The 24,614-nt window shown below is 44.2% G+C and overlaps 1 protein-coding gene across 3 annotated transcripts in view; it reads left to right on the top strand.

The window, feature by feature from the left end:
• Positions 1–3,207: 3,207 nt before the first annotated feature.
• SGSM3 (small G protein signaling modulator 3) overlaps positions 3,208–24,614 on the top strand; it is a 31,532-nt gene continuing 10,125 nt past the window's right edge. The window contains exons 1-3 of one of the 3 annotated variants that reach the window (XM_036459360.2): positions 3,208–3,316; positions 23,353–23,467; positions 24,210–24,295. In XM_036459360.2, coding sequence (XP_036315253.2) covers positions 23,461–23,467; positions 24,210–24,295 — 93 coding nt within the window. In that variant the 5' untranslated portion in view covers positions 3,208–3,316; positions 23,353–23,460. Of the gene's footprint in view, positions 3,317–23,352; positions 23,468–23,568; positions 23,591–24,209; positions 24,296–24,614 lie in introns of those variants that run through there. The other 2 variants (XM_036459358.2, XM_036459361.2) reach the window with 2 other exon arrangements.

Below are 24,614 nucleotides of genomic sequence, written 5' to 3'. Positions count from 1 at the left end.
TGTACAGTTAAGTTCTTAGAGGCACATTTCTGGAAAAAATGGTATAAGTGGTGTATGTGGCTATAAATTTGCCTTCATGAAAAGTCCAAGCTCAAGAAGAAACATCTGGGTTTCTGGCCCAGCTCTCAAGATGAGCTTGTCAGAAGACAAGATGATCTGCAGCTGACTACTTGGTCAAAAGGTTAAGTGAGAAATGGGTGGGTGGATGAAAAGAGGCCCTGTGAATCTTATATAACAGGGCTCTTTAGCCTTAGAAAAGCGAGGTTTGACCTGCCCTTTCAGATTCTGTTTTCGTACTTGGTTCTGCCAGTTCTCTTATATTTGTGGTGTTATTAGACCTTCCTCTTCTATAGAGGGCCAGAAATTGTGGTTCGGCAACATCTCAGCCCAGGATAGCAAGGAAGGGAGGGGTTTGAAGATATCTTTGGGGACTTCTTAGGCCCCTGTCTCTAATCCCCTTAAGGGGTTTTGTAGGAAATAAGCTCATATTGAGTAGTGGTTTTAAGTGGTCACATGTGAGACAGGGAAGGAGATGAACCATGAAGGCCTATCAGTTTCCATCCTTGAGTGATCTAGCCTTTCATTGCTATGGCTCTAGGACATAAACATTTAAAACAATGGGAAACAACTTCTTACGTGGTTTTAAACTTTAAAAGGACAGCTGCCTTTAGAAGTTGTAATTAGGATAGTGCCAGTTGTACCAGTACAAGCCAAATTTATTTAAAATACATAATGCAAAGCCCAGCTATGTGGCTCAGTGTTTGTATGTCAACCTATGAGCTGAGAAGTCACGGTTCAATTCCAGGTGAGGGCACATGCCCAGGTTGTGGGCTCAATCCCCAGTGTGGGGCATGCAGGAGGCAGCCAATCGATGATTCTTATCTTTGATACTTCTCTTTCTCCTTTCCTCTCTGAAGTCAATGAAAATGTATTTTGAAAATAATCCAGGAATCCAAAGAATATCTCTAAAGGATTTATACCCTAGTTCCTTAAATAAATTGCTCATTTCTTTCAAGGAAAAAGTGGGTAAAATAAAATATACTTGGAAAGCTTTATTTCTTTAGTGATAACCTGGAAGAAATAAGCATTTACACAATAATTTTTTTCTGATGGAGGTATTTTTCAGCACCCGACTGTGTACTAGGAATAGTGGTGAGCAAGACAGTCTGCCTTCCTGGAGCTGTGGTTCCAGGCCAGGAAGCCGACTACACAGAGTGATGAGTGGCTTCTCGGCAATGGGCCTTACAGAACTTAGCCAATGAACACGTAAAGCTCACTGAGCTCCACCGAGAAAAGGTGCTCCTGAGATTTACCTCCAACAAGAAGTTCACACTGCAGGGTTTAGCAGCTTGTAATACGCTCTTCATCCTGAGGCAGGCGCTGCTTTTCCCACCTGCACGGTGCTTGGCTGAATTACTTCAGTACACCTGGCTCCCCATGCACCCTTCCTGGGGCATTAACTAACGGGCCTTGCCGTGGTGCTATCCTAGGAACCTAAGAATTGGGCATTTTTCTTTCTCCCTCTTGTCCAATGGAGGCTAAATGTGTATGTCGTATTCTTACACAGCATTTATAAATAAGTATGTTTTATAGAATTGGTAGCTAGTCTGTCTCCTGTGGCCTTTGGGACTGCTGGGTATTAATCTCAGACAAATGTAAGTCCTTCGTTCCCTATTAAGTCTGTAGGGGAAGTAGGCAAAGGCAAAATGCTAATGCTTAATTGCAAAAACCTAAGGGGCCTTTGCTGAAACTAGCGTTAATCAGCTGTTGAGTTTTGACACTTAAGTTTACCTGACAGCTAAATTTGTTTTTTTCTATAAAGATATATTTAAGAAATAATAGCCCTTGAAAGTTGTGATATGAGAGAAAAGGGATGATACCACAACCAAAAGGCTGGAATTCATTGCTCTTAGGCATTAAAAAAAATTATTGATTCATTTGAGAGAGAGGAGGAGAGGGAAGGGTGGGAAGAAGGGGAGGAGACATTAATTTATTGTTCTACTTATAATACATAGTTATTGGTTGATTCTTGCATTTGTCCTGATTAGGGATCAAAAGTGCAACCTTGGTGTATCAGGAAGGCCTTTTTTTTTTTTTAAGAGCAGAATTTGTAAAGGCTAGTGTAGTTGGGAAGAAAAATGAACTTGGCCACAGAAACAGTTCAGATCCCGGCTCTGTCAGTGCTTCTCATTCTTTTGGCCAAGTCCTCTGTAAAATGCAAATGATAAAACTCACCGTGCTTTGAGTGTTGTGAACTGCATGGAAGCGCTTTGTAAAGTGAGCATGAAACAGATAACAGACCGCCTTCCTGTGTTTTGTGGGCTTGGCCTATGGTTCCATTCATTCACCCTGGGCATCACCACCCTGGAATACCACCAGGAATCCATGCTTAGGTTAGTAAGCCGCCTTCAAATGAATCTCTTCAGAAGAGGGTGAAATTTCTAGGAAACATTCCCGTAATACCATGGTAGCTTTTGGTGACCTTTCTAAAATGTGGCAATCGCGTTGTTTTTCCAACCTAGAGCCTGATAACAGCTAGGACCCTGATAACAGATGACCCAGTGTGATGAGGCCTGGAAGTTATCAGAGATGGGCTTGCCACCCGCTTGGACTATTAGTCTGTTCTGTGCATTAACATTTTCTCAAATAGCATTTAGTTCTCACAACCATAAGTTCGCATTCTCATTTTGTGGGTGAGCTCAATGTTAGCGTGTTTTAGTGACTCAAATGCAGGCCTCTGACTACACCCACCGCATTGCGGACACCCCGAGCGTACATTTCTTGGGCATCACCTCAGCCAATTTGTTCCCGTTCGGAGCTCCTTCCAAAGCTTGTGAATTGAGTAAGCGTGGATCTGGCTGGTCTTGTACTGGTTCTGTACACTCGTAAAGAAGGCACTTAAATATTTAGAAAATGAGCATCAAGTTCGTGCCCCTCCTTCCCAGAGACCTGTCGCATCTATCCCCTATCCTGACAGCCGGTTCGCCCCATTTTGCCCAAAGCTCCCCGAGCTGCGGTGCAGACAGGAAGCCGGTGGACGTTGGTAGGCTAAAAATGGGCTTCGAAGGTGGTTCAGCTCCGAAAGGGGGCTCGAAAGCGCAGTCGGGGGCGTGCAAACCTCGCCGCTCCCGCCCACCGGGCCCGGAGGACTCCAGCCCCCAGCATGCCCCGCGGCCGCCCTGCTGGGCCCTGCGCGCGTGCGCAGTGGCGCCGCGGAGCGCTGACTGGGTCGGAGGCGCGCAGCTGCGAGCCGGCCCCGGCGGCTCTGAGGTGGCGGCGGCGGCGGCGGCGGCAGCTGGACCTCTCCTGTGGGCGGGTGAGTGCGCGGGAGCGGCGCGGGCCGGCGGGGTCTGCGGGGCCGAGGCCACTCTTGCCCCTCGGCTTGGGTCGCGGGGGCGGCTGCGGGCGGGCGGAGGAGGGAGATGCACCTCCCGGGCCGCCCTCGCAGGTGCGACGCCGGGTTTGGGGCCGCGGCGGGGGCGTCAGGTGCGGGGCCTGCGGGGCGGGGACGACGCTCCGACCCGCGAGCCCCCGCGTCCCTGCTCGTCCCCGCTCGGAGCGGGCGGCCTCCGGGGCGGGGACCCCCCTCAGGGGGTTCCGCTGGAACGCCGGGCGGGAGTGGAGGGGGCCTCGAACCCCGGCACGTCCGTCCCCCTCCGGCAGCGGGGGGCACTGTTACAGAACCCGCGCCACATGCGGGGGCGGGCGTGTGCTTCTTCATGTTTATTTGTTGAAGGAACAGCTGCCTGGAGCCCGCTCACCGCGGGAACTTCCTCAGGTGTCACCGTGGACGTGCTGGCCGGGGTCCCACACGCCGTGACGTTGTTTGGGATTTAACTTTGGGGACTTGGGGATACATTAGGATGGCCCGGTGCGATGAGGCCTGGGGTTCGGAAACGCGTTCTCATCCCGGGTTCAGCGGCCCAGATGCTCCCGATCGGGGTGACGGCGGGAGGCCGGCGGTGCCTTGCGGCTCCTGTTCGGTTCTGGTGGCGCTGAGGGTGTCCTGGAGTGTTTACCCTTCTGTCTCCTTTATTTTATTTTATTTTGTTTTGTTTTATTTTATTTATTTTAATTCAAGCTCCTCATCAGACTGAGAAAAACTGAATTTTCTATTTTGACTTGTTTCCTTGTAGCTTTTGTGATTCTGTTTGTGATTCTTTGTGGGTACACATACATTTCCTGCTTCTTCCTTCCTCATCTCTTCCCTTCTCCCTGAACGCGACACCACAGTTATCCCTTCTTTGTTTTAAATCCGTGTTTCTGTTCTCCACGATCAGCTTGTAATTGACCCTAAATAAAGGCCAGGGTTTTTCCTGACTTTTGATAATCCTTAGTGCCTGTAGCCTTTTCGTCGCGGATTATCGCTTTGCCTGGCGTTGGTCCTCTTTCCCACATCCCTTTTTAAGCCTGGAGCTGTGTGATCTGGGAAAGGGGTGGTGGTGTTTCTGTTGAACAGATATAGGTAACAGGTGCGTGGCCAGAGCATTAACTTTAATTTAAAAGGCTGTGAACAGAAATTGTTTAAATATAAAAGGGCTTACTAACCTTATGAGTTTGGGATCTTGTCAGGTTGACAGGAAAGTCCCATCAACTAGAGTAGCACCCCACAGAAAGGAGCCTGGCACTAGGGTGAAATATTGAGAGAGGAATCAGGAGAGAATCATCTCATCCTACAGGCCATCTTTCTGTGCCTGGAGCCTGGAGCGGATGCTGGGAACACCTGTTGTCTTAGACGCTCACTGTTCTCTGTGTTTCTCTCTTCTTACTTCTCAATGAGAGTGTTGGCAGGAGCCCAAAATCTTGTCTTTAACATCAATTTCATCTAGTTATTCTCCAGATCCTCTCTGCTCCTCAGCTGGGGACATCAGTAATTTTCCACAGCACCATTCGTGAGCTCGTGCAGCCTGTCACAAGGAAGTGGATAGCACAGAGGGTGGTACACACAGAAGTAATAAGAACATGGTTTCTTTGCCGTCACACAGTACACACAGATTAGAGACGGGAAATCTGGACTGGAGCACACATTACATGGTTGAGTTAGTCCGGGCTTCCGCATACCGCAAAAAACATTGATAACGTTCATTGAACATCTTCTGTTTGCTAAGCGCTGTAATTGTCACCGTGAGGTGTAGGTATTATTCTCATTTCTATAGGTAGGTGTAAGCTGAAGTATAGAAATTCTGTGAATTGCCTGCAATTATAGTGACAGGGCCAGAATTCAACTTCAAGTCTGACTCTGACACCCCTGCTGTTTCTAATGTGCTTGCTGTACTACTTCCTTACCAGCAAAGATGTTCAAGACTTTCTCATTCTCTCTTTCTTTAAAAAAATATATTTTATTGATTTTTTACACAGAGGAAGGGAACAAGGGACAGAGAGTTAGAAACATCTATGAGAGAGAAACATCGACCAGCTGCCTCCTGCACACCCCCCACCAGGGATGTGCCCAAAACCAATGTACATACCCTTGACCGGAATCGAACCTGGGACCTTTCAGTCTGCAAATTGACGCTCTATCCACTGAGCCAAACCGGTTTCGGCGTCTTTCTCATTCTTAAAAATGTATAAAGCTTGTCTGTGGTCACATTTCTCCTTTAAACTACTACCATTTCCTGCCCTTCTCTTCCATTGACTCCTTCTCTTCAGCGGTTGCCAACCTTTCGGACCTCACAGGCCACCAGTCGTCAGTGGACTGGTCACCTAAGACCGCTAGCAGGGTCACCTAAGACCACCAGAAAACACAGATATCTACATTACGCCCCATAACAGTAGCAAAATCACAGTTATGAAGTAGCAAGGAAAATAATGTTATGGTTGGGGTCACCACAACATGAGCAACTGTTTTAAAGGGTCGCGCCATTACAAAGGCTGAGAACCATTGTTTTAGACAGTGGAGCTGGGACTGCATACTTAGGTGGTGTGCTTTTAGGAGAAACTCTGTCTTACACTTGAAATGTACAGTATAGGTTTTTGAGTCTGACCTAGGAACTGACCCTTAATTTTTTTTCTTCATATTGCCTGCCTGCAGTGTAAGCTCTATGAAAGTAGAGTTTGTCTTTTTCACCACCCCACTTCTGTCTCCTAGAATCGTGGTGAGAGATCAATAGATGTTTGTGGAGCGAACACTTCCTAGAAGGTTGTGTTCTGCACGTGGCAGGTACTGTCTAGTAATACTGTGTGACTGAGAAGGTGAGGCAGGCTTTCAGTGCGCTTGTAAACTGGTTTTGAAGACACCATCGTTTGAATAGCATCACCTCTCCCTCTTTTGACCAATCAGGCTTGTAACCTATGGTCACAATTCGTAAATGAGAAGCGAGACATTCACTACATTTCGATCGGCACTGTTAGCTATGTCTTCACTTCTAACATTGCGCCTCTTTTGCAGATCATGCTTTTTCTAACTGTGATGTAGGGTTTTTTTCTGTGCTAATGATGTGAATTGTTTTTGGAAAGTTAACTTCTTCGGCATGATTAAATAGCTTTATCAATAAGAGTAACCTCAGGCCTTGGCCCGGTGTCTCAGTTGGAGAGGGTTTGATTCCTGATCAGGGCACATAACTGGGTTGGGAGTTAGATCCCTGATTGAGGTGTATATAGGAGGCACCTGGTCAATGTTTCTTCCTCACATTGATGTTTCTCTCTCCCTCTCCCCCTTCCTCTTTTATATATATATATATATCTGGGAGGATTTAAAAATAAAAAAGAGTAACATCAGAAATGAGATTGAACACACTAATCCAGTTATCAGAAGGCTTATTCTTGAGAAAGGCCTGATTTTCAATTAGGGCTAACTTTTTTTTTTTTTTTAACAAAATGGTAAGACCAGGGCCTCTCTAAATATCTAGTTAGCCTTCTAACATCCTAAAGACATGAAACAACAAATCATTTCCCTCTTCTTGTGTTTGAGTTTCATTTGTAAATATTCTTAATTTGTGTGACTTGAGGTTAGGGTTAAAGTCCAAATACCACTGTATGTGTGTGTGTTTAACTCCGAACTCAGTAGAGTATAGTAATTAGGAGCATCTAACACTGACATTCAAATTCTGGCTCTACCACTTTAAACTTTGATATAACTTCCCAATGCCTTATTTTCCCTTTCTGTAAAATTGGAATAATTACTACCGTGTTTCCCCAAAAATAAGACATCCTCCGAAAATAAGACCCACTTACAGGTTTCCTTCTGAGTGAAATATAAGGCATCCCCCTGAAAATAAGGCCCCCCCTAGGCTAAACATGAGAGATTTGGTCCACTGATTCTGAAAGAAATGGAGTCACAAGAAATTCACCAGGAAATTCAGGAATTGGATTGTTATGATGATGTTTCAGAAGATGATGACATGATTGTCTTTGAATAAATGAGTAAATTCTTGATACTGTAGGATTCACAGTTTGTCTTGTTTGTGTTGACAACTACCGTACTACCATACCGTATACAGGTAATAAATTTCCTTTATTTTCATTTAACGATAAATGTGTACCGTATTCTTCTTCCTGGAAAAATAAAGACATCCCCTGAAAATAAGACCTAGTGCATCTTTGGGAGCAAAAATTAATATAAGACACTGTCTTATTTTCGGGGAAACAGGGTACTACCACCACCACCACCATCACCACTCATAATAATAGTTAATACTTATTGGGTATTTACTATATACTAGACACAGAATTTTATTATATTAACTCAGTCTTTACAACCGCCCTATATATTATTAGTATTATGCCCACTTAATGTGAGGAGACAGTCACAGAAATGTTGAGGAACTTGCTTAAAGCCACACAAATAAGTGGTGGGATCAGCACTTGAACCTGGGTAGTCAGACTCCAGAGTTTGTACTCATAACCTCCTACTTCGTAGGGTTGTTTTGAAGATGAAATAAAATCCAGGTAATGTGTCCGACAACTACAGTTGTTCTGGTCAGTGTGGTGTAATAGGACGGCTCCGGAGTCACTGAGGGTTCGGCGTGAGCATTGCTTAACCTCTCTGAGCCCTGGTGTTCTCAGGTTTCTTAGCTCAGTGGTAAATGCTCAGTAAATATTTCCCTTGGTACCTCCCTTATAATACCCAGTCCATTCACTGCCACAGAGTAAATAGGGTTGGTTTGCCATACTTTAGGGTTATTATGTAGTTATTCTCATATCCGCAATTGAAACATCCGCAGTAATTGTATAGCTGGTATGGCCAAATAGATGACTTAAAGGTAAGTAATTTGCACACCTGTGTGGTTTAATTATATGAGGAAGAGGGACCTTATCAACTTCATTTACGATCTCATGTTAAGCACTGTATGCTGCTAAGTTAATATAAAACTTTAAACACACAGTTCTCCGCGGCCTTTTTCTTGCTAGTTGGTCTTCAAGGAGCTTCTTTTCCTCAGACACCTTTGCCTGCCATTTTTCAGAGCTCCCTGAATGTTGAGTGCAGTTAGCTAATGGTCATTTGTTACACTTTTACTTCTAAGGAAGTGGTTGCCCCGCTCCCCCTGGTTGTGGGAATGGCAGAAGGTCCGTGCAGCACCGTGCTTTTGCTTCCTTGTCGCTAGCCAGGTACTGCCAGGCTATAAACGGAGGGGAGTGGTCCTGGGAGGGACTCAGGAAGGAAGCTAGATTACCTGGGGTAATTAATTATCTTACAGGAAGACCTAGAGTGGATGAGCGTGGCTCAGAAGTCTGGCAGCAGAGTTTCATGTAACCCGTGCTGCTGTGCAGGAAAGGGGGGCGCTGTGCCTGAGCTTGCGGAACAGGGATGAGGTTCCTGTTTCCATGATCTGTTCTTTCACAGTCTGCTCTGCCTCGCACAGTCACCCCCAGCTCTGCCCAAAGGAACACTCTCTATGGCCACAAAGGAAATATTGACTCAGGGAAGGGAAATCAGTCCCAGCTGTAAACCTGTGGGAGCAGGAGCAGGAGTGGAGCTCAAAATAGAGTCAATTATTGGAGTCATTTTGCTCTTTTGCTGATGCCAGTTTTGGGGGAGTCAGTTGAGAAATGTGGATAATGTAGTGGGTGTTTACTTGATATGTCTTTGGCAATAAGGGAGATAAAGGGTGATATGATATGAATAATAAACATGTTTTCAAAAAGAACGACTGAGATGACTGGAGCAGGGAACCAGTTCAAGATTAGTGCCACTTAGCTGCCTTATCATGGTGATGGTCGGGGCCCACGGTTCGAGACTTACCTTACATACTGTTGTTTCATTTACGTAGCAGCATGCTCTGAGAGAAAGTAGGTGGGTTCCAAAGTCGGAAAGAAGTATTCTATGGCTGGAGCATAGAGCATGTGTTGAGGGCGAATGAGAGGTAGGTGGTGAGAGATGAAGTTGGAATGGTTAGCAAGGATTAAGCCAAGTTATCAAATTTGGATTTTTTCCTAAAGTTAAAGGGAAGAAAAAGGGGCTAAAAGAGAAGGAAATCGTTTCAGCGGTTGCATTTCTAAAGGATTTCTCTGGCTGCAGAATAGAGAGTAGATGGGGCTTGGGGTGAGAGGGTAGGGATCCCAGTTGAGAGATTTGTAATAACCATGGTGGTGAGAATGAAACACTAGCAACAAGGGGAGGAAAAGGAAATTCAGAAAATATTAGGAAAAACCTAAGAGTTGGGAGTGGATGAAGGAGAATCCATTAGCCATGAGGCTGAAGAGAGTGGGTGGGTAGGTAATAATGCCAGTTTTCTGAGATAGGGACCACTGTTTTGCTCTTTGCCTTTTTCGCTTAATGCTGTATCTTGAAGGTCATTCCCTATTAATGCATAAATAGCTGACCTATTCTTTTTTGACAGATGCACACTATTCCATTATATACATGTACTGCCCTTCATTTAATCCCTTTTAATGGGTTTTAGATTTTCTAATATTTTGCGGTCACAAGCAGTGTTGTACAGATTTTTTTTTTTAATTGATTTCAGAGAGGAAGAGAGAGGTAGAAGCATCAATGATGAGAAGGAATCATTTATTGGCTGCCTCCTGCACACCCCTTACTGGGGATGAAGCCTGCAACCTGGGCATGTGCCCTTGGCCGGAATCGAACCCGGGATCCTTCAGTCTGCAGGCTGATGTTTTATCTGCTAAGCCAAACGTGCTAGGGCAGGAGTATCCTTGTATATGAATCATTTTGCTGAAATGTAGAATAAATTTCCAGAATGGAAATTGCCGGACCATGGGGCCTAAATGTTTTAATACAGCTTTGCTTATTAGAGTTCCTGGCACTTAGAAAGTCTGCAATGAATGGTAGCTATTAGGATGGATGTGTTATAGATGGGTTGTACAGTATGCTACAGGTAGAGTAAATAGGGGCATCTGACAGCCAAAGTGGGGAGTGTCCGAGAAGGCTTCCGGAGGAATTGCCTGGGCTGAGCCTTGAAGGAGAAGTCAGGTGAAGTGGAGGGCATTACAGACAGAGGAAGCTCAAGGAGCCAGGCACATGACTTCAAAAAGGACCTTGTACTGAGATCTACCAGGAGTTTGGCATTCCCTCCATTCAGCAGTCTGCCCCTGTCATGGGTCAAAGCTCTTAAGAATAAGGCAGGCTTGCTGGGACCGGTTTGGCTCAATGGATAGAGCGTCGGCTTGGGGACTGAAAGGTCCCGGGTTTTATTCCGGTCAAGGGCATGTACCTTGGTTGCGGGCATATTCCCAGTAGGGGGTGTGCAAGAGGCAGCTGATCGATGACTCTCTCTCATCGATGTTTCTGACTCTCTATCTCTCTCCCTTCCTCTCTGTACAAAAATCAATAAAATATATTTAAAAAAAAAAAAAGAGTAAGGCAGGCTTTAATGAAGAAACGGAATAACAAAGGGATCTTACTTTGCTACAACACAGTAATGGGGTTTGGGATTATCCTTTTCTGCAAAAGCATTTATTTGGTCCTTACCCCAAGGCCTCCTCAAACCCAGATGCACGTGTTAATGTCTCATAGGGGTTTTGTTGTACAGATGCAACTCCTTACCTTGTCTGTGGACCTCTCTTCCCCTCCCCCCCATAGTCCAGGCCACCTCTATGGTCCATTCTCCCGTCTCCAAATTTCTCTTGATTTCTTTTGCTAAGTCATTGATAAATCTTTCCTTTCTTCTAATCTATGCCTTCAAAGTTTACCCTCCACCTTCAGGGAGTTTATTTTCCCAAACAAAAATAAACTCTTTCTCTAAGAAACCTTCTGGAGCCAACTATTAAAAAGTAATTTTTCAGCTGAAACTCATTGGTTAGAGCGTTGGCCTGTGGACTGAAAGGTCCCAGGTTCGATTCCAGTTAATGGCATGTACCTTGGTTGCGGGCACATCCCCAGTAGGGGGTGTGCAAGAGGCAGCTGATCAATGATTCTCTCTCGTCGATGTTTCTAACTCTCTATCCCTCTCTCTTCCTCTCTGTAAAAAAATCAATAAAATGTATTTTAAAAATAAATAAATAAAATAATAAAATAAAAAGGAAGTGAACCAAGTGTCGATGTTTCTCTCTCATCAATGTTTCTAACTCTCTATCCCTCTCTCTTCCTCTCTGTAAAAATCAATAAAATATATTTTTTTAAAAAAGAAGTACTATGACAATAGCACTTTTCTAAAAAAAAAAAAAAACAAACAATTTTTCACTCTGCTATAATTATACAATATTAAGTTCACTTTAGGGATCATTATTGTCTGCTTCAACTCCATTGTTAAACTCCATTACCAGTCATTTGTTGCTAACCTAATCTTATACTTTGATTTTTATTAACAAAGTTGATACTAAAGTCAAGAAAGCAGACTTTAAAAATCCAAATCCTCTCCCAAATGAGACAGATGTGTTAATGTCATTTAAAAAAATCTTTAGAGGGAGAGTACCTCACAGCATTATTTTTATTGCAAAAATATGCTTTTCAGGTGCTTCAATATTGAGTTTTAAAGTGTTGTGTTTTTTTCCCAGCAATTACTTAGACCAGTAATCGGCAAACTCATTAGTCAACAGAGCCAAATATCAACAGTACAATGATTGAAATTTCTTTTGAAAGCCAAATTTTTTAAACTTAAACTTCTAACGCCACTTCTTCAAAATAGACTCGCCCAGGCCGTGGTATTTTGTGGAAGAGCCACTCTTTAGGGGCCAAAAAGCCACATGTGGCTCGTGAGCCGCAGTTTGCCAACCACGGACTTAGACTATGGGAAACTTGTTATAGTCTCCTATAATTTTTACGTTTTAGCAGCTTAGGGAGTTCCTGACTTCACAGGTTGCTAAGATGTCAAATTCATGCTGAGTAGTGTAAGTAAAGTGTTAGTTACAAATGAGAGAGAAAGGGATCCTTTTCACAGTTACAAATAAGCTATTGCTAACAGTTTACACCTTTTTATTTTTCACTTGTGCTTTTCTTGGTTTTGTATAAACATTAAATCCCCTGAGAAGATGGATATTTAAATTGATAAGTAGTAGCTTTGACAGAGAAAGAGCTGGGAAAACAGAAAGGCTACGGGTGTTGTATGTTCAGAACTTCATTTGTGGGCCTCAGAACACACTCAGGTAGGACACTTCTTATTCCTCAATGTTCTACAATAATTAAATGTCATTTTTAAAAAAATTGAGATATAGCCTTGACTAGTTTGGCTCAGTGGATAGAGGGTCAGCCTGCAGACTCAAGGGTCCCAGGTTCGATTCCAGTCAAGGGCTTGTACCTTGGTTGCAGGCACATTCTCAGTGTGGGGTGTGCAGGAGGCAGCTGATCAATGTTTCTCTCTCATTGATGTTTCTAACTCTCTATTCCTTTCCTCTCTGTAAAATTCAATAAAATATATTTAAAAAATAAAATAAAAATTGAGATATAATTCATGCACCACAAAGTCACAGTTTTTAAAATATACAGTTCAGAGGTTTTCAGTGTATCCACTGTGCTGTGCAACCATTACCACTGTCAAATTCCAGAATGTTTTTAGCATCCCCAAAAGGAACTCTGTACCCCTTACGAGTCATTCCCTATTTTCCCCTCCCTCCATCCCCTGGTAACCACTAATCTACTTACTGTCTCTATCGATTTGTCTATTCCAGGCATCCTATCTAATAAAAGAGTAATATGCAAATTAACCATCACTCCACTACAAGCATGGCCAGGGCGGGATGCTGGTGTCCTCACCAAGGTGATGACGCTAGCATCCCACGCCCAGGCCACCTAACGCTAGGCTGCCGGGCTGGGGGTGAGCTCTGAGTCACCGAAACACAGTGTGGGACACACCCCCGACCCAGCCAACAGAAGCCCAGCAAGCGCTGGGCTGAGGGTGAGCTATGAGCCGCTGCTGTGACAGAAACCCAGCTGACAGAACCAGGCCGCTGGGCTGGGGGTTGCTCAGAGTCACCGCCCGCATGGCTTGGGACACGCCCCTGGCCCAGCGGACAGAAACCCAGTTAAATTCTTTCCTGTTCCCCATCTTAGGGGAAAAGCTATCAGTCTTTGATCATTAAGTGTGATGTGAACTATAGGATTTTTATAAATGCCCTTTATTAGGTTAAAGAAATTTTCATGTATTTCTATTTGAGTTTTTATCGTGAATAGATACTAACTTTTATCAAATGCTTGTTCTATTGAGTTAATTATATAGTTTTGCTTCTTTGGTGTGTTGACATGGTTTTTAAATATTGAACAAATCTTGCATTCCCAAGATAAAGCCCACTTGGTCATGATGATATTGTTTTTCTAAGTATTGTAATTTTATGTGTATTGTGTGATTTTATGTATTGGCATAAAGTTGTTCATAATGTTCTCTTGTTACATCGATTTTTCTCTATTTTTTTTGTTTTCTACTTCATTGATTTCTGTTTTTATCTTTGCTTTTTTTTTTTTTTTTTTTTTTTTTTTTTTTTTTTTTTGCCTACTTTGGATTAAACCCATCAATAAGTTCAACAATTTAGATAATGGACAAATTTCTTAAAAGTACACAAACAACCAAAACAGAGCTCACTCAAGAAGAAAAAAGTGATTGGAATAGTCTTATCTCTGTTAAAGAAATTGTAGTTGGAAACCTTCCTACAAAGAAAACTCCAGGCGCACATGACTTCATTGGTGATTTTTACTCAACATTTAAGAAAGAAATAATACCAATTTCTATACAAACTCTTTTTGAAAATTGAAGAGAGGTACAGGGATTGACACTCCAACCACTGCACAAAACTGGCTAGGGCCTCTCCTCTAAACATTTTAGAGCTGGAATAAGTACCAGCTTAAGTCACAATAAGAAATCATTTTTGTTTGAAATTCTATCTTACTTTTATTAACTGGGTTTTAATCTCCTTGTTTCTAGCTTTCAAACCACATCTAAAATATTTAAATTTTTTTTTTTACTATATGGATATGCAAAAAAAATGCTCAGTTTTATAATTCAAAAGAGAATGCAAAAATATTTTGAACACCTAAAGCATCTTTGCAATAAATACAAGGTCTGCTAAGGTGACCATTCTGAGGATAATACTATATATTTGGATTTATAAGTATTGGGTTTAGTTTGTTTATTTGTTTATTTTTTACTTGAGCCTATTCATGAAATGGCAAGTTTTATTATTGTGCCTTGATTTTTTCTTTTCAATGTAACTTAATGAACATTGTTTTGAGAGAGTACTAAGAGTTTGCATGAGTCTTTTCAGATGCTCTGTGAAGTCACATGCACTGTGGTGAGGCCAAGCAAAATGGCAACTATTATAAGCAGAGTCCCAGCAGCCTTGCTGCCTGTGCCACCCTTCACTTCGGTGTTCCTCCCATGGGCCTCTTCTAACACCCAGGCTGCTCTTATCTAGATCTAATCAATGTGGGCCTTCCCTCCCAAAGTTATCTCCAACTCCACTCATAGGACCTGCTCTCAGCCTATCATGTAATGAACTAATTCCCATAATTAAAGAATTAATGAGCAAGTCTTGAAGCTCTAACCTTGTAAGCACATTCTTTCCTGTGTCCCTGGAGCTTCTAGTCTGAGGATGACCCATTCTTCTTGTGGTGTCTCCAGTGATCAACCCCTAAATAAACTACTTTTATTTGGAAAAAAAAAATTGAAGAGAGGAGACTACTTCCCAAATCATTCTGTAAAGCAAACATTATCCTGATACCAAAACAAGAAAAAGATATTAACAGGAAAGAAAAATACAGATCAGATATCATCCATGAACATAACTGCAAGAATTCTAAACAGAATTTTAGAGAACTGCATCACACAAATATATTAAAAGGTTAATACATCAGGATGATTCCATTGGGTGAGCTTTGGGTGTTACTCCTCTTACAGGTGGTTTTCCTAGCTTTGGGGAGTTTCCTCACACATGTGTTGTGACCAGTATTAAGATGAAGAGTTGGGTGCTGGCCGTTGTTATCAGTGGTTAGAACGTCGGCCCATGAACCCCAAGAACCATGGGTTTGATTCCTGGTCAAGGGCACTTAGCTGGGTTTCAGGTTTAATCCCCAACCCTAGTTGGTGTGCGTATAGGAGGCAACCTTTCTACCTCTCTCCCTTTCTTCCTCTCCCTCTCTCCCTCTTCCTTCCCCCTTCCACTCTCTCAAAATCAATGGCAAAAATATCCTTGGGTGAGATTAACAAAAAATAGCCTGGCTGGTGCAGCTCAGTGGCTGAGCACCATGCACCTGGAGGTCGCCAGTGCAATTCCTGGTCACAGCACATGCCTGGGCTGCGAACTCGATCCCCAGTAAAGGCATGCAGGAGGCAGCCGATCAATGTTTCTCTCTCGTCAGTGTTTCTCTCTCTCTGTCTACCTCTTTCTCTTCCTAAAATCAATATAAATTAGACAGATAGATGGATGGATGAAGATTTGGGTTGCCCTGTACAGATTTCTGAATTTTGTCTGTGTCAGTTTCTCTTCTCCATTTCTCTGCTCTGCACATTCAAGCTGCTTTAGCTTCTAACTCTCACCTCAGCTCCTGGTCACCTCCCAGCACTATAGCCTGCAGACTCTCCAGGCAGAGGCTGAGGAGAGGGTTGTTTTCTCTCTCTCAGATTCACTGCCCTGTGCTTCTTGATCTCCAGCATCGGAAAATCACTGTTTTATCTATTTTTCCAGTTTTTTAATTGTTCAAGTTTGGAGAGTAATATATTTAGTCCTTGTAACTCCATCTTGGCAGATGCAAAAGTCCAGAGTTGGAATTTGAAATGAATGAGTCAGATTTATTGTGTCAGTACACCAAAATTTGATGAACTTGCCTAATGTTCGATATTTAAATTATTTCATATTATTGTTGTGTGTAGATAATGCTGCAGTAAACCTTTCATGCACATATATTTTGCTTTAATTGAATTCTATTGTTTCTAAGAAAATAGTTACTGAATAAAGGATGTGAAAATATTTATGTATATTCCATTTCTAAAGGAATGATCAGTTTACAGCAGTTCATGAGTGAAGTAGATTTTTATCACAAAACTAGTTATTGCCAGCATTGAGTATTTTATTTAAAAATAGATTTTTAATTTTTAACATGTATATGTACATATGTATACATACATATGTGTATACATTTATATATATTTGCATATACATTTTAATATGTATATACAATAATTATACCAACATACATACATTCATGTGTGTGTGTATATATATATGGGATGGTGCAAAATTAGGTTTAGTTATTCATATGGAAAATAATACAATCTATACTAATAAAAGGGTAATATGCTAATTAGGCTGGACAGCCATCCGGACATCCTTTCAGACAAAACCACGTGGTGAGGTCCAAGACAGGCAGTTAGGGGCGGTCAGGTCAGCAGGGGAGGGCAATTAAGGGTGAGCAGGCTGGCAGGGGAAGACAGTTAGGGGCAAACAGGCCAACAGGCAGAGGTGGTTAGGGGCAATAAGGCAGGCAAGGGAGCAGTTCAGGGCGATCAGGCAGGCAGAGTGGTTAGGGGCAATCAGGCAGGCAGGGGAGCAGTTAGGGGCAATCAGGCAGGCAGGCAGGCGGTGAGTGTTTAAGAGCCCTTGGTCCCAGATTGTGAGAGGGATTTTTGAGGGATCAGGCCTAAACCAGCAGTTGGACAACCCCTAAGGGGTTCCTGAATTGGAGAGGGTGCAGGCCGGGCTGAGGGATCCCCCATCATGTGCACAAATTTTGTGCACTTCGCCTCTAGTCATCCCATATAATAAAGAGGTAATATGCAAATGGTCTTTATGCTGTGATGTGTAACAACTGATCACCAGAAGGGCGGGGCAGCTACAGAAGGGCAGGACAGTTGAGCTATGAGTGGCAGAGAGCTACAGGAGGGCGGGGCAGAGAGCTACAGGAGGGCGGGGCAGCGAGCTACTAGTAGCAGCGAGCTAGGAGGGCAGGACAGTGAGCTAGGAGTGGCAGAGAGCTACAGGAGGGCGGGGCAGCGAGCTATGTGCAGTGGAGAGCTACAGCGGCAGTGGGTGGGGTGGCCAGCTAAGGTAAGTGGCCGCAAGCACTCGCACATGGATTTGAGCACAGGGCCACTAGTAAATAATAATCCTATCTAATAAAGAGGGTATGTGCAAATTGACCATCACTCTGCCACAAAGATGACTGCTCCTAGTCCTCTCAGCCCAGCTGGAGTCCCCCAGTCCTGAGCAGGCAGCATGAGCGATCTGGCGAAATGCTTGCTTTGTCATCCTGGCAGCGAGGCAAGCGTTCCACCCTGGAGGGCCTCTGGGCAGTGGGCATGGAGTGGCTGGAGGGTGGGGGTAGGCATTCCGCACTGGGCTGCAGATGGGCCCTCTGGCCAGGCTGGTGCAGAATGCTTGCGACATCACCCTGACGATGAGGCCAGCGTTTTGTGCCCAGCTGTGGATGGGCCTCTGGCCGGAGAGGGCAGTTGGGGGCCTTGCGGCCGGCTGGGGAGGGCATTTGGGGGCGATCAGGCCAGTGCAGGGGGTAGGGGGCAGTTGGGTTGAGCAGGCTGGCAAGCAGACTGGTTAGGAGCCAGTGGTCCTGGATTGCGAAAGGAATCCTGCTGGCCTGATCCCACAGGGACATCCACCGAAGGGTCCCAGATTGGAGAGGGTGCAGGCCCAGCTAAGGGACACCCCACGCCCACCATCATGCATGAATTTCATGCACTGGGCCACTAGTATAAGAATAAACTCTGTTTCATGTACTCACAACTATAAGCCTACTTTTGCTCCACCTGTATGTGTGTGCTCCAGCTCTAAAAGTGATAGACCTCCTGCGCTCTTTGGTTCTGAAGTTCAAAATCTCCAAGAAGACATCTATTGGACCATTTTTGGTCAAGTGCTCACATCTGATCTGATCACTTTGGCCGTCTATTAAGTGTTATCATTGGCATGGCTCAGGTCTGCTCACCTAAAACCAGTGAGCTCGGCTCAGGTAGATGAAATCGTGTAAATATCAACAACTTCCCAAAACGGGGCAGTTGGGAAGAGGAAAGGAAGCAGTTTCACAAAGTCTGGGGTCAGTGTGGTGGGCAGGTTGCTGCTTTCCAGACACCTCAGAGGAAGGGAGAATATGGAACAAATAAAATGCTAGTTATTTATTACCATGGCATGAAATGTGCCTTTTGCTTACTTTTTTAAAGTTGGCTGTTCATTCATTCACCTAATTTATGTAATAAATGTTTATTGAGAGACTTTTGAGTGCCAAGGATGCAGAGAAACAAGATGCAGTTGAGTCTAGCGGAGTCATTTGGCCAAAAAAAGGGAAAGGGCTAAAATGTTATGGGGTAAGTTCTGTGATGGATTTTCTCACAGGGCTTTTTAGGAGCACAGAGAACCTCAGCTATAGGCAGAGAAGAGTCATGAAGGTACTTCAGTGTGTAACAGATCACCCCAAAATTTAGTGGCTTAAAAGAAGAATAACCATTTATTCTCTTTACGGTTTCTATGAATTGAATTTGGGAGCATGTCAGGAGATTTTGGATCGTGGGAGAGGAGGTCTCATAACATTGTAGTTAGACAATGGCTGGGTCTGCAGACATCTGAAGGTTTGGGACGCGGGGTCTACTTCCAAGGTGGCTCACTCATGTGGCTGGCAAATTGGTGTTCTCATGACCGGCCATGGTGCTGACTTCTCCCAGAGCAAGTGATACAGGAAACCAGGAGGGAAGCTGTAATGCCATTTACGGCCTATCCTTGGAAGTTATCCATGGCCACTGCTGCTGTATTCTATTGGCCGCAGGGTCAGCTGTGGTTCAGTGTGGAGAGGCCCTACCCAGGGAATGAATATCAGGAGGTGGAATCATTTGAGCCATCTAAGAGGCCAGCTACCACAGAAGGTGTCCTTTGAGTTGAGTCCTACAGTATAAATAGGACTCTATTTGGCAGATAAGACCATTAGAGACAAAACAATGGAGTCACTGGGCAGCTGATAATAGATCACTTGACCGTGTAAGGTGGGTGTGGGGATGGTAGGAGAGAAAGAGAACTAGATCTTGTAGAACCTCGAATTGCTAGAGAATGTGGCCCTTATTTGGGGGATAATGGCAAGCCATTGAAAGAGTACAGCAGGAGATGCAGGTTTCGCATTTGCATTAGGAGGATAATGTTGTTAGGAGGAAGTAGCTGGAAATAGGAGTCTGGAGCTTGCAAGAAAGGTGTCCCTGGATGAGGAGTCTGACAGGTGGTTGTGGAAGCCTGGCAGTTCATGATATTGCCCAGGAATAGCTCCAGAGAGAAGAGCAAGGGCGGAGCCCACACCCATTTAGAGATTTGCTGAGGAAGAGAAAACAGAACTTCATTATTTTTCTATTCTACCTTCATAAAAGTACTCCTATATTTTCCTTCATTTCCAATAAAATGCTCATATCCTATTGAGCATTTATTGTCTAATTTTACTTTTTAAAAAGCATTTCTAATAGCCACATTATCATCTTTCTCCAGCCTTTCTCAGACTTTCCTGTTTTTGTATTCTCACCCAGTTTGTTGTTAGCGATAGCTCTCAGTGTCCTGACATTTCCTGGAACAAAAAAATAGTCTTCAGGATATCAGAGGCCTCTTAGAATACAAGTGGTTTTGCTTTTGCTGCTTACAGCTTTTGTGTTCCCTGGAAAATGTGTGACCACCTGTGCAGTAGGGGCAACTCTGCTGTGTTGTCAAGAAAACTAGGAGAGAACAGGTTAGTAGGTCAGGAGTAGATAAAGGACGAGATCTCTTTAATCTATATCAAGAGTCCCCTACCCACCCCCTGCCTCTCACACCCCAATGATTTAGAATGACATCTGTTGATCTTCGCTTTGTGAACTTGTAGGAAATGTGAGGTCAACAGACTAGGGGGGGAAATATTGGAAGCAGAGTAAAAAGACCGATACCTTTAAGCATTAAATAAAATTTAATTTTCAAAGCTTCTGTTTAGAGCACCTCAAAGTTGTTTCTCAAAAATCTTTGCTGCGCAGTACTTCTGTGACAACAACAGGCAGCCAGTGATGTGGCTAACTCCTCATTTGCTTCTTCAGGCTCACAGATGGCTGGTTTCCATAGTGATCAGAGGCAGGAAAAACCTGCCTGCCCAGCTTAGCAATGTCACATCCGGCTCCTGTTGGGAATTCAGAGACTCAAGGGCAGTTCATGGGAGATATGGCACATATATGTGTGTGTGTGTGTGTGTGTGTGTGTGTGTGTGTGTGTGTAATTGCAGAGTCTCCTTAAAATATATCCAGAATCTGGTCATTTCTCACTATAGTAAAGCCAACATCATTCCAACCCCTTCTGCCTTGCTGTCTCTGCACTACTGCCAGAAGAGCTTTTATTTTGTTTTATTTTTAATCCTCACCCGAGGATATTTTTTCCATTGAATTTTAGACAAGAGTGGAAGGGAGAGACAAAAACACTGATGTGAGAGACACATATCGATTGGTTGCCTCCCACATGCCCCCTACTGGGGATTGAGTCCACAACCCAGCATGTGCCCTGACTGAGAATTGAACCTTAACTACTTGATTCATAGTCAATGCTCAACCACTGAACCACACTGGCAGGGCCAGAACACTGGTTTTTAATCCTTACCTGAGGATATGTTTTCATTGATTTGAGAGAGGGAGAAAAGAAGGGAGATAGGTAGGTAGGGTGGGTAGGTAGGTAGATAGGTAGGTAGGTAAGTAGGTAGGTAGATACCCTGTTTCCCCGAAAATAAGACAGTGTCTTATATTAATTTTTGTTCCCAAAGATGCGCTAGGTCTTATTTTCAGGGGATGTCTTATTTTTCCATGAAGAATAATACTGTACACATTTATTGTTAAATGAAAATAAAGGAAATTTAGTACCTGTATACGGTACGGTAGTACGGTAGTTGTCAACACAAACCAGACAAACTGTGAATCCTACAGTATCAAGAATTTACTCATTATTCAATGACAATCATGTCATCATCTTCTGGAAGATCATCATAACAATCCAATTCCTGAATTTCCTGGTGAATTTCTTGTGACTCCATTTCTTTCAGAATCAGTGGATCAAATCGGTCATGTTTAGCCTAGGGGGACCTTATTTTCAGGGGGATGCCTTATATTTCACTCAGAAGGAAACCTGTAAGTGGGTCTTATTTTCGGAGGATGTCTTATTTTCAGGGAAACATGGTAGGTAGGTAGATAGGTAAGTAGATAGATGATAGATGTGCTCAAGATCTCTCAAAGCCGTGGCCTGGTGCTGGAGCTCAGAAGGGGGCGTATAAGAAGTGCCTGGTGTTCCAGCAGCCTCCGTGTCACTCAGCCATAATCCTCGCTGGTTTTTATAGCCCAAAGTTACGAGGACTTCTCTTCCCAGGTCTGGAATCCTGGGCTGGGAGTCTGGGGTGGGGCTGGGACCCCATTATATCCCTCCCAACTGAAAAAAAAAATGCCACACATGGTGTTTGACCAGCCCTTCCACACCCCCACCCCTCCTGTTAGTCTCCATGTACTTTGTTTTTCTAGTTGTAGAATCACCAATTTTCAGGCGGTTCTGAATGATGCTTGTTAATGTATTTTTGTTATGATTTTGATGTGGTTGTGGGAGGTGGTGGCTTTTGCCTACACGGCCATCTTGGTTCTGTCTCTATCTCTATCTCTATCTCTATCTCTATCTCTCTATCTCTATCTCTCACATTGTGGTTTTGATTGCATTTCCCTGATGACTAAAGATGTCCAGCATTATTTACCAGCTCAGTGGCCACCCACATCTCTTTTTTTGGAGAAAAGTGTCTTCATATTTTTTACCCATTTTCTAAATTGAGCTATTTGTCTTTTTGTTGAGTCTTCGTTGTTGTTGTTTTTGTGTGTGTGTGGTTTTTTTGTTGTTGTTTTTTTGTTTGTTAACATTTTAAAAATTTATTTTAGAGCGAAGAAGGGGGGAGGAGAGAGAAGGGAAAAATAAATATCGATTTGTTGTTCCCCTTATTTATGCATTCATTGGTTGATTCTGTATAGAACCTGACCTGAGTGTATGAGGATGTCACTCTAACCAACTGAGCTACCCGGCCAGGCAAGTCTTTTTTTTCTTTTCTTTTTTTTATAAATATATTTTTATTGATTTCAGAGAGGGAGGGAGAGGGAGAGAGAAAGAGAAACATTAACAATGAGAGAGAGTCATGGATCGGCTGCCTCCTGTATGCCCCTACTGGGGAAGGAGCTCTCAAACTGGGCATGTGCCCTGACCAGGTCAACACTCAACCACTGAGCCACGCTGGCCAGGCAAGTCTTTTTCAAGTGAAAAAAAAGGGAGGGGAGGAAGGCAGGGTTCCAGGGGTCCTCAAACTTTTTAAAGTGGGGGCCAGATCACGGTCCCTCAGAGAGCTGGAGGGCCGGACTATATGAACTACTAATTCCTACTGTAACACCTCGGCTGCGCTCACTGCCCAAAAAACCTGGCGGGCCGGATCAGACTCCTCTGCGGGCCACATGTGGCCCGCGGGCCGTAGTTTGAAGTCGCCTGGAACAATGACAGTAGAAATCTGAATTAGATGCAGTTTTCTAGTTTCCAGGCTATAAGGCTAGTGGGAAATGTGGGAGAGCACACTGTTGGAGGAAGTGGAATGTGTGGGTGTTGGTTCAGAAGCTGAGTTGTATTCTCTCTAAATGATTCCTCAAATATTCTGGCTCAGGAAAACCTATTCACGGAGGTTTTGATGGTGTTGGGTTTTATTTTCTTAATTAAACATTTGTCTGAGCATAGGGCCTCAGGAAGTCTGGATGTGTGATTCTCTCCTTCCTTAATATGGGAACTGAGCGGACCCTCCCCTTGGCTCCAAAGCTGTGGAGAACATTGCTTTTGTAGCTTCTTTAGAGTGGATCTTCTCTCAGATGAAATGTTCAGAAAAAGGCCTTTTCCAGTGTGATTCTCCCTTCCCTTGGTGACCAGTGGCCAGGACTTCCCTCCCCACCGCCGCTGGGCCAGCAAACGCAGAGTGGTGGGTGAAGGACTCAGGAGGGGCCGCTTCAGAATGACTTTCCCCTTTGCTTCTGCCAGGGCACATGTTTCTGGACCAGATGAAGCCTGAGGAGCCTTCCAGCTGTAAGATGTCAGGAAGGAAAAACTTCTGAGTCTGGCTCTGCAGAAGACTTGCCTCACTTCACAATGTCAGGTGGGAAGAGGGACCTGGGCGGGGCACTGGGTGAGAAGCTCTGCAGAAAGAAGGAGGCCCCACTCAGTGTGGTGAAGCGGCTTGTTTGTTTTTCACGTACTTTTGAGGGTCATGGCCATCCAGGTAAGAGGTTGAGGAAGGAGGAAGTCTTCTGGCGGAGCAGCTGGGAGAGTCACAGCTCTCTTCTCAGCTCAGCTCTCCAATTTTCCTTAAGTCTCTGTCCTCTTCCCCCTTTCCCCCTGCAAATCCTCACTCTGAGTGGAGGGAGAGGCAAGGAGAGGGAGTTTGGTGGTGCTTTTAACATGCTGGTTTTTGTGGGGGTTTTCCTTTTCCTTCCTCTAGAAATGTGCACATTCCCGAGTTTCTGCCTCTGCCTACCTGTCACTTTATTTTATTTTAAATATATTTTATTGATTTTTCACAGAGAGGAAGAGAGAGGGATAGAGAGCTAGAAACATTGATGAGAAACATCAACCAGCTGCCTCCTGCACGCCCCCTACTGGGGATGTGCCCACAACCAAGGTACATGCCCTTGACCAGAATCGAACCTGGGACTTTCCAGTGCGCAGACCAAAGCTCTATCCACTGAGCCAAACCGGTTTCGGCTACCTGTCACTTTAAATGGCGCAGTCATTCCCTTTATGCTGGAGCTCTTGGGATGGGGGTGGATATCTCAACTTGAATTTTCTCTGTGTGCTCTGCATTGCCTTCATCTCCTATTCCTGGTTTTCCTTGCTTTCAGGAAGCCACATACCTTCTGCCTCTGGTCCCTTCTCAGCCCTGACTCCGAGCATATGGCCCCAGGAGATCCTGGCCAAGTACATGCAGGTACAGCAGTGACCAGTGGCTATGCTCCCACTTTGTGGTGCTGGGGGGACCTGCCGCTGCAAGCTCCCAGTGGGTGGCTATGCACCCTGTTCACACAGGGTCAGAGGCCACCATCAGAGATGGCATCTTAGCTCCACATTCTCTGTGAATGAGTTGTTAGGTTAGCACATGTGTCAAACACAAGGCCCGTGGGCCAAATCCGTCCCGCCAGGCCTTGCAATGTGGCCCGCACTGCGCTGTCATCACTGCACTCCGCTGCGTTTCCATCACAATGACAGTTTATGACTGTTCAGTAAACCATTCGGCCCGAGATTTAGGC

The sequence above is a fragment of the Pipistrellus kuhlii genome, unplaced genomic scaffold, assembly GCF_014108245.1.
Source record: "Pipistrellus kuhlii isolate mPipKuh1 unplaced genomic scaffold, mPipKuh1.p scaffold_m20_p_3, whole genome shotgun sequence".
Classification (NCBI taxonomy): domain Eukaryota; kingdom Metazoa; phylum Chordata; class Mammalia; order Chiroptera; family Vespertilionidae; genus Pipistrellus; species Pipistrellus kuhlii.
Note: the sequence above shows the minus strand (reverse complement) of the source record. Positions and strands in the feature narration are given on the sequence as shown.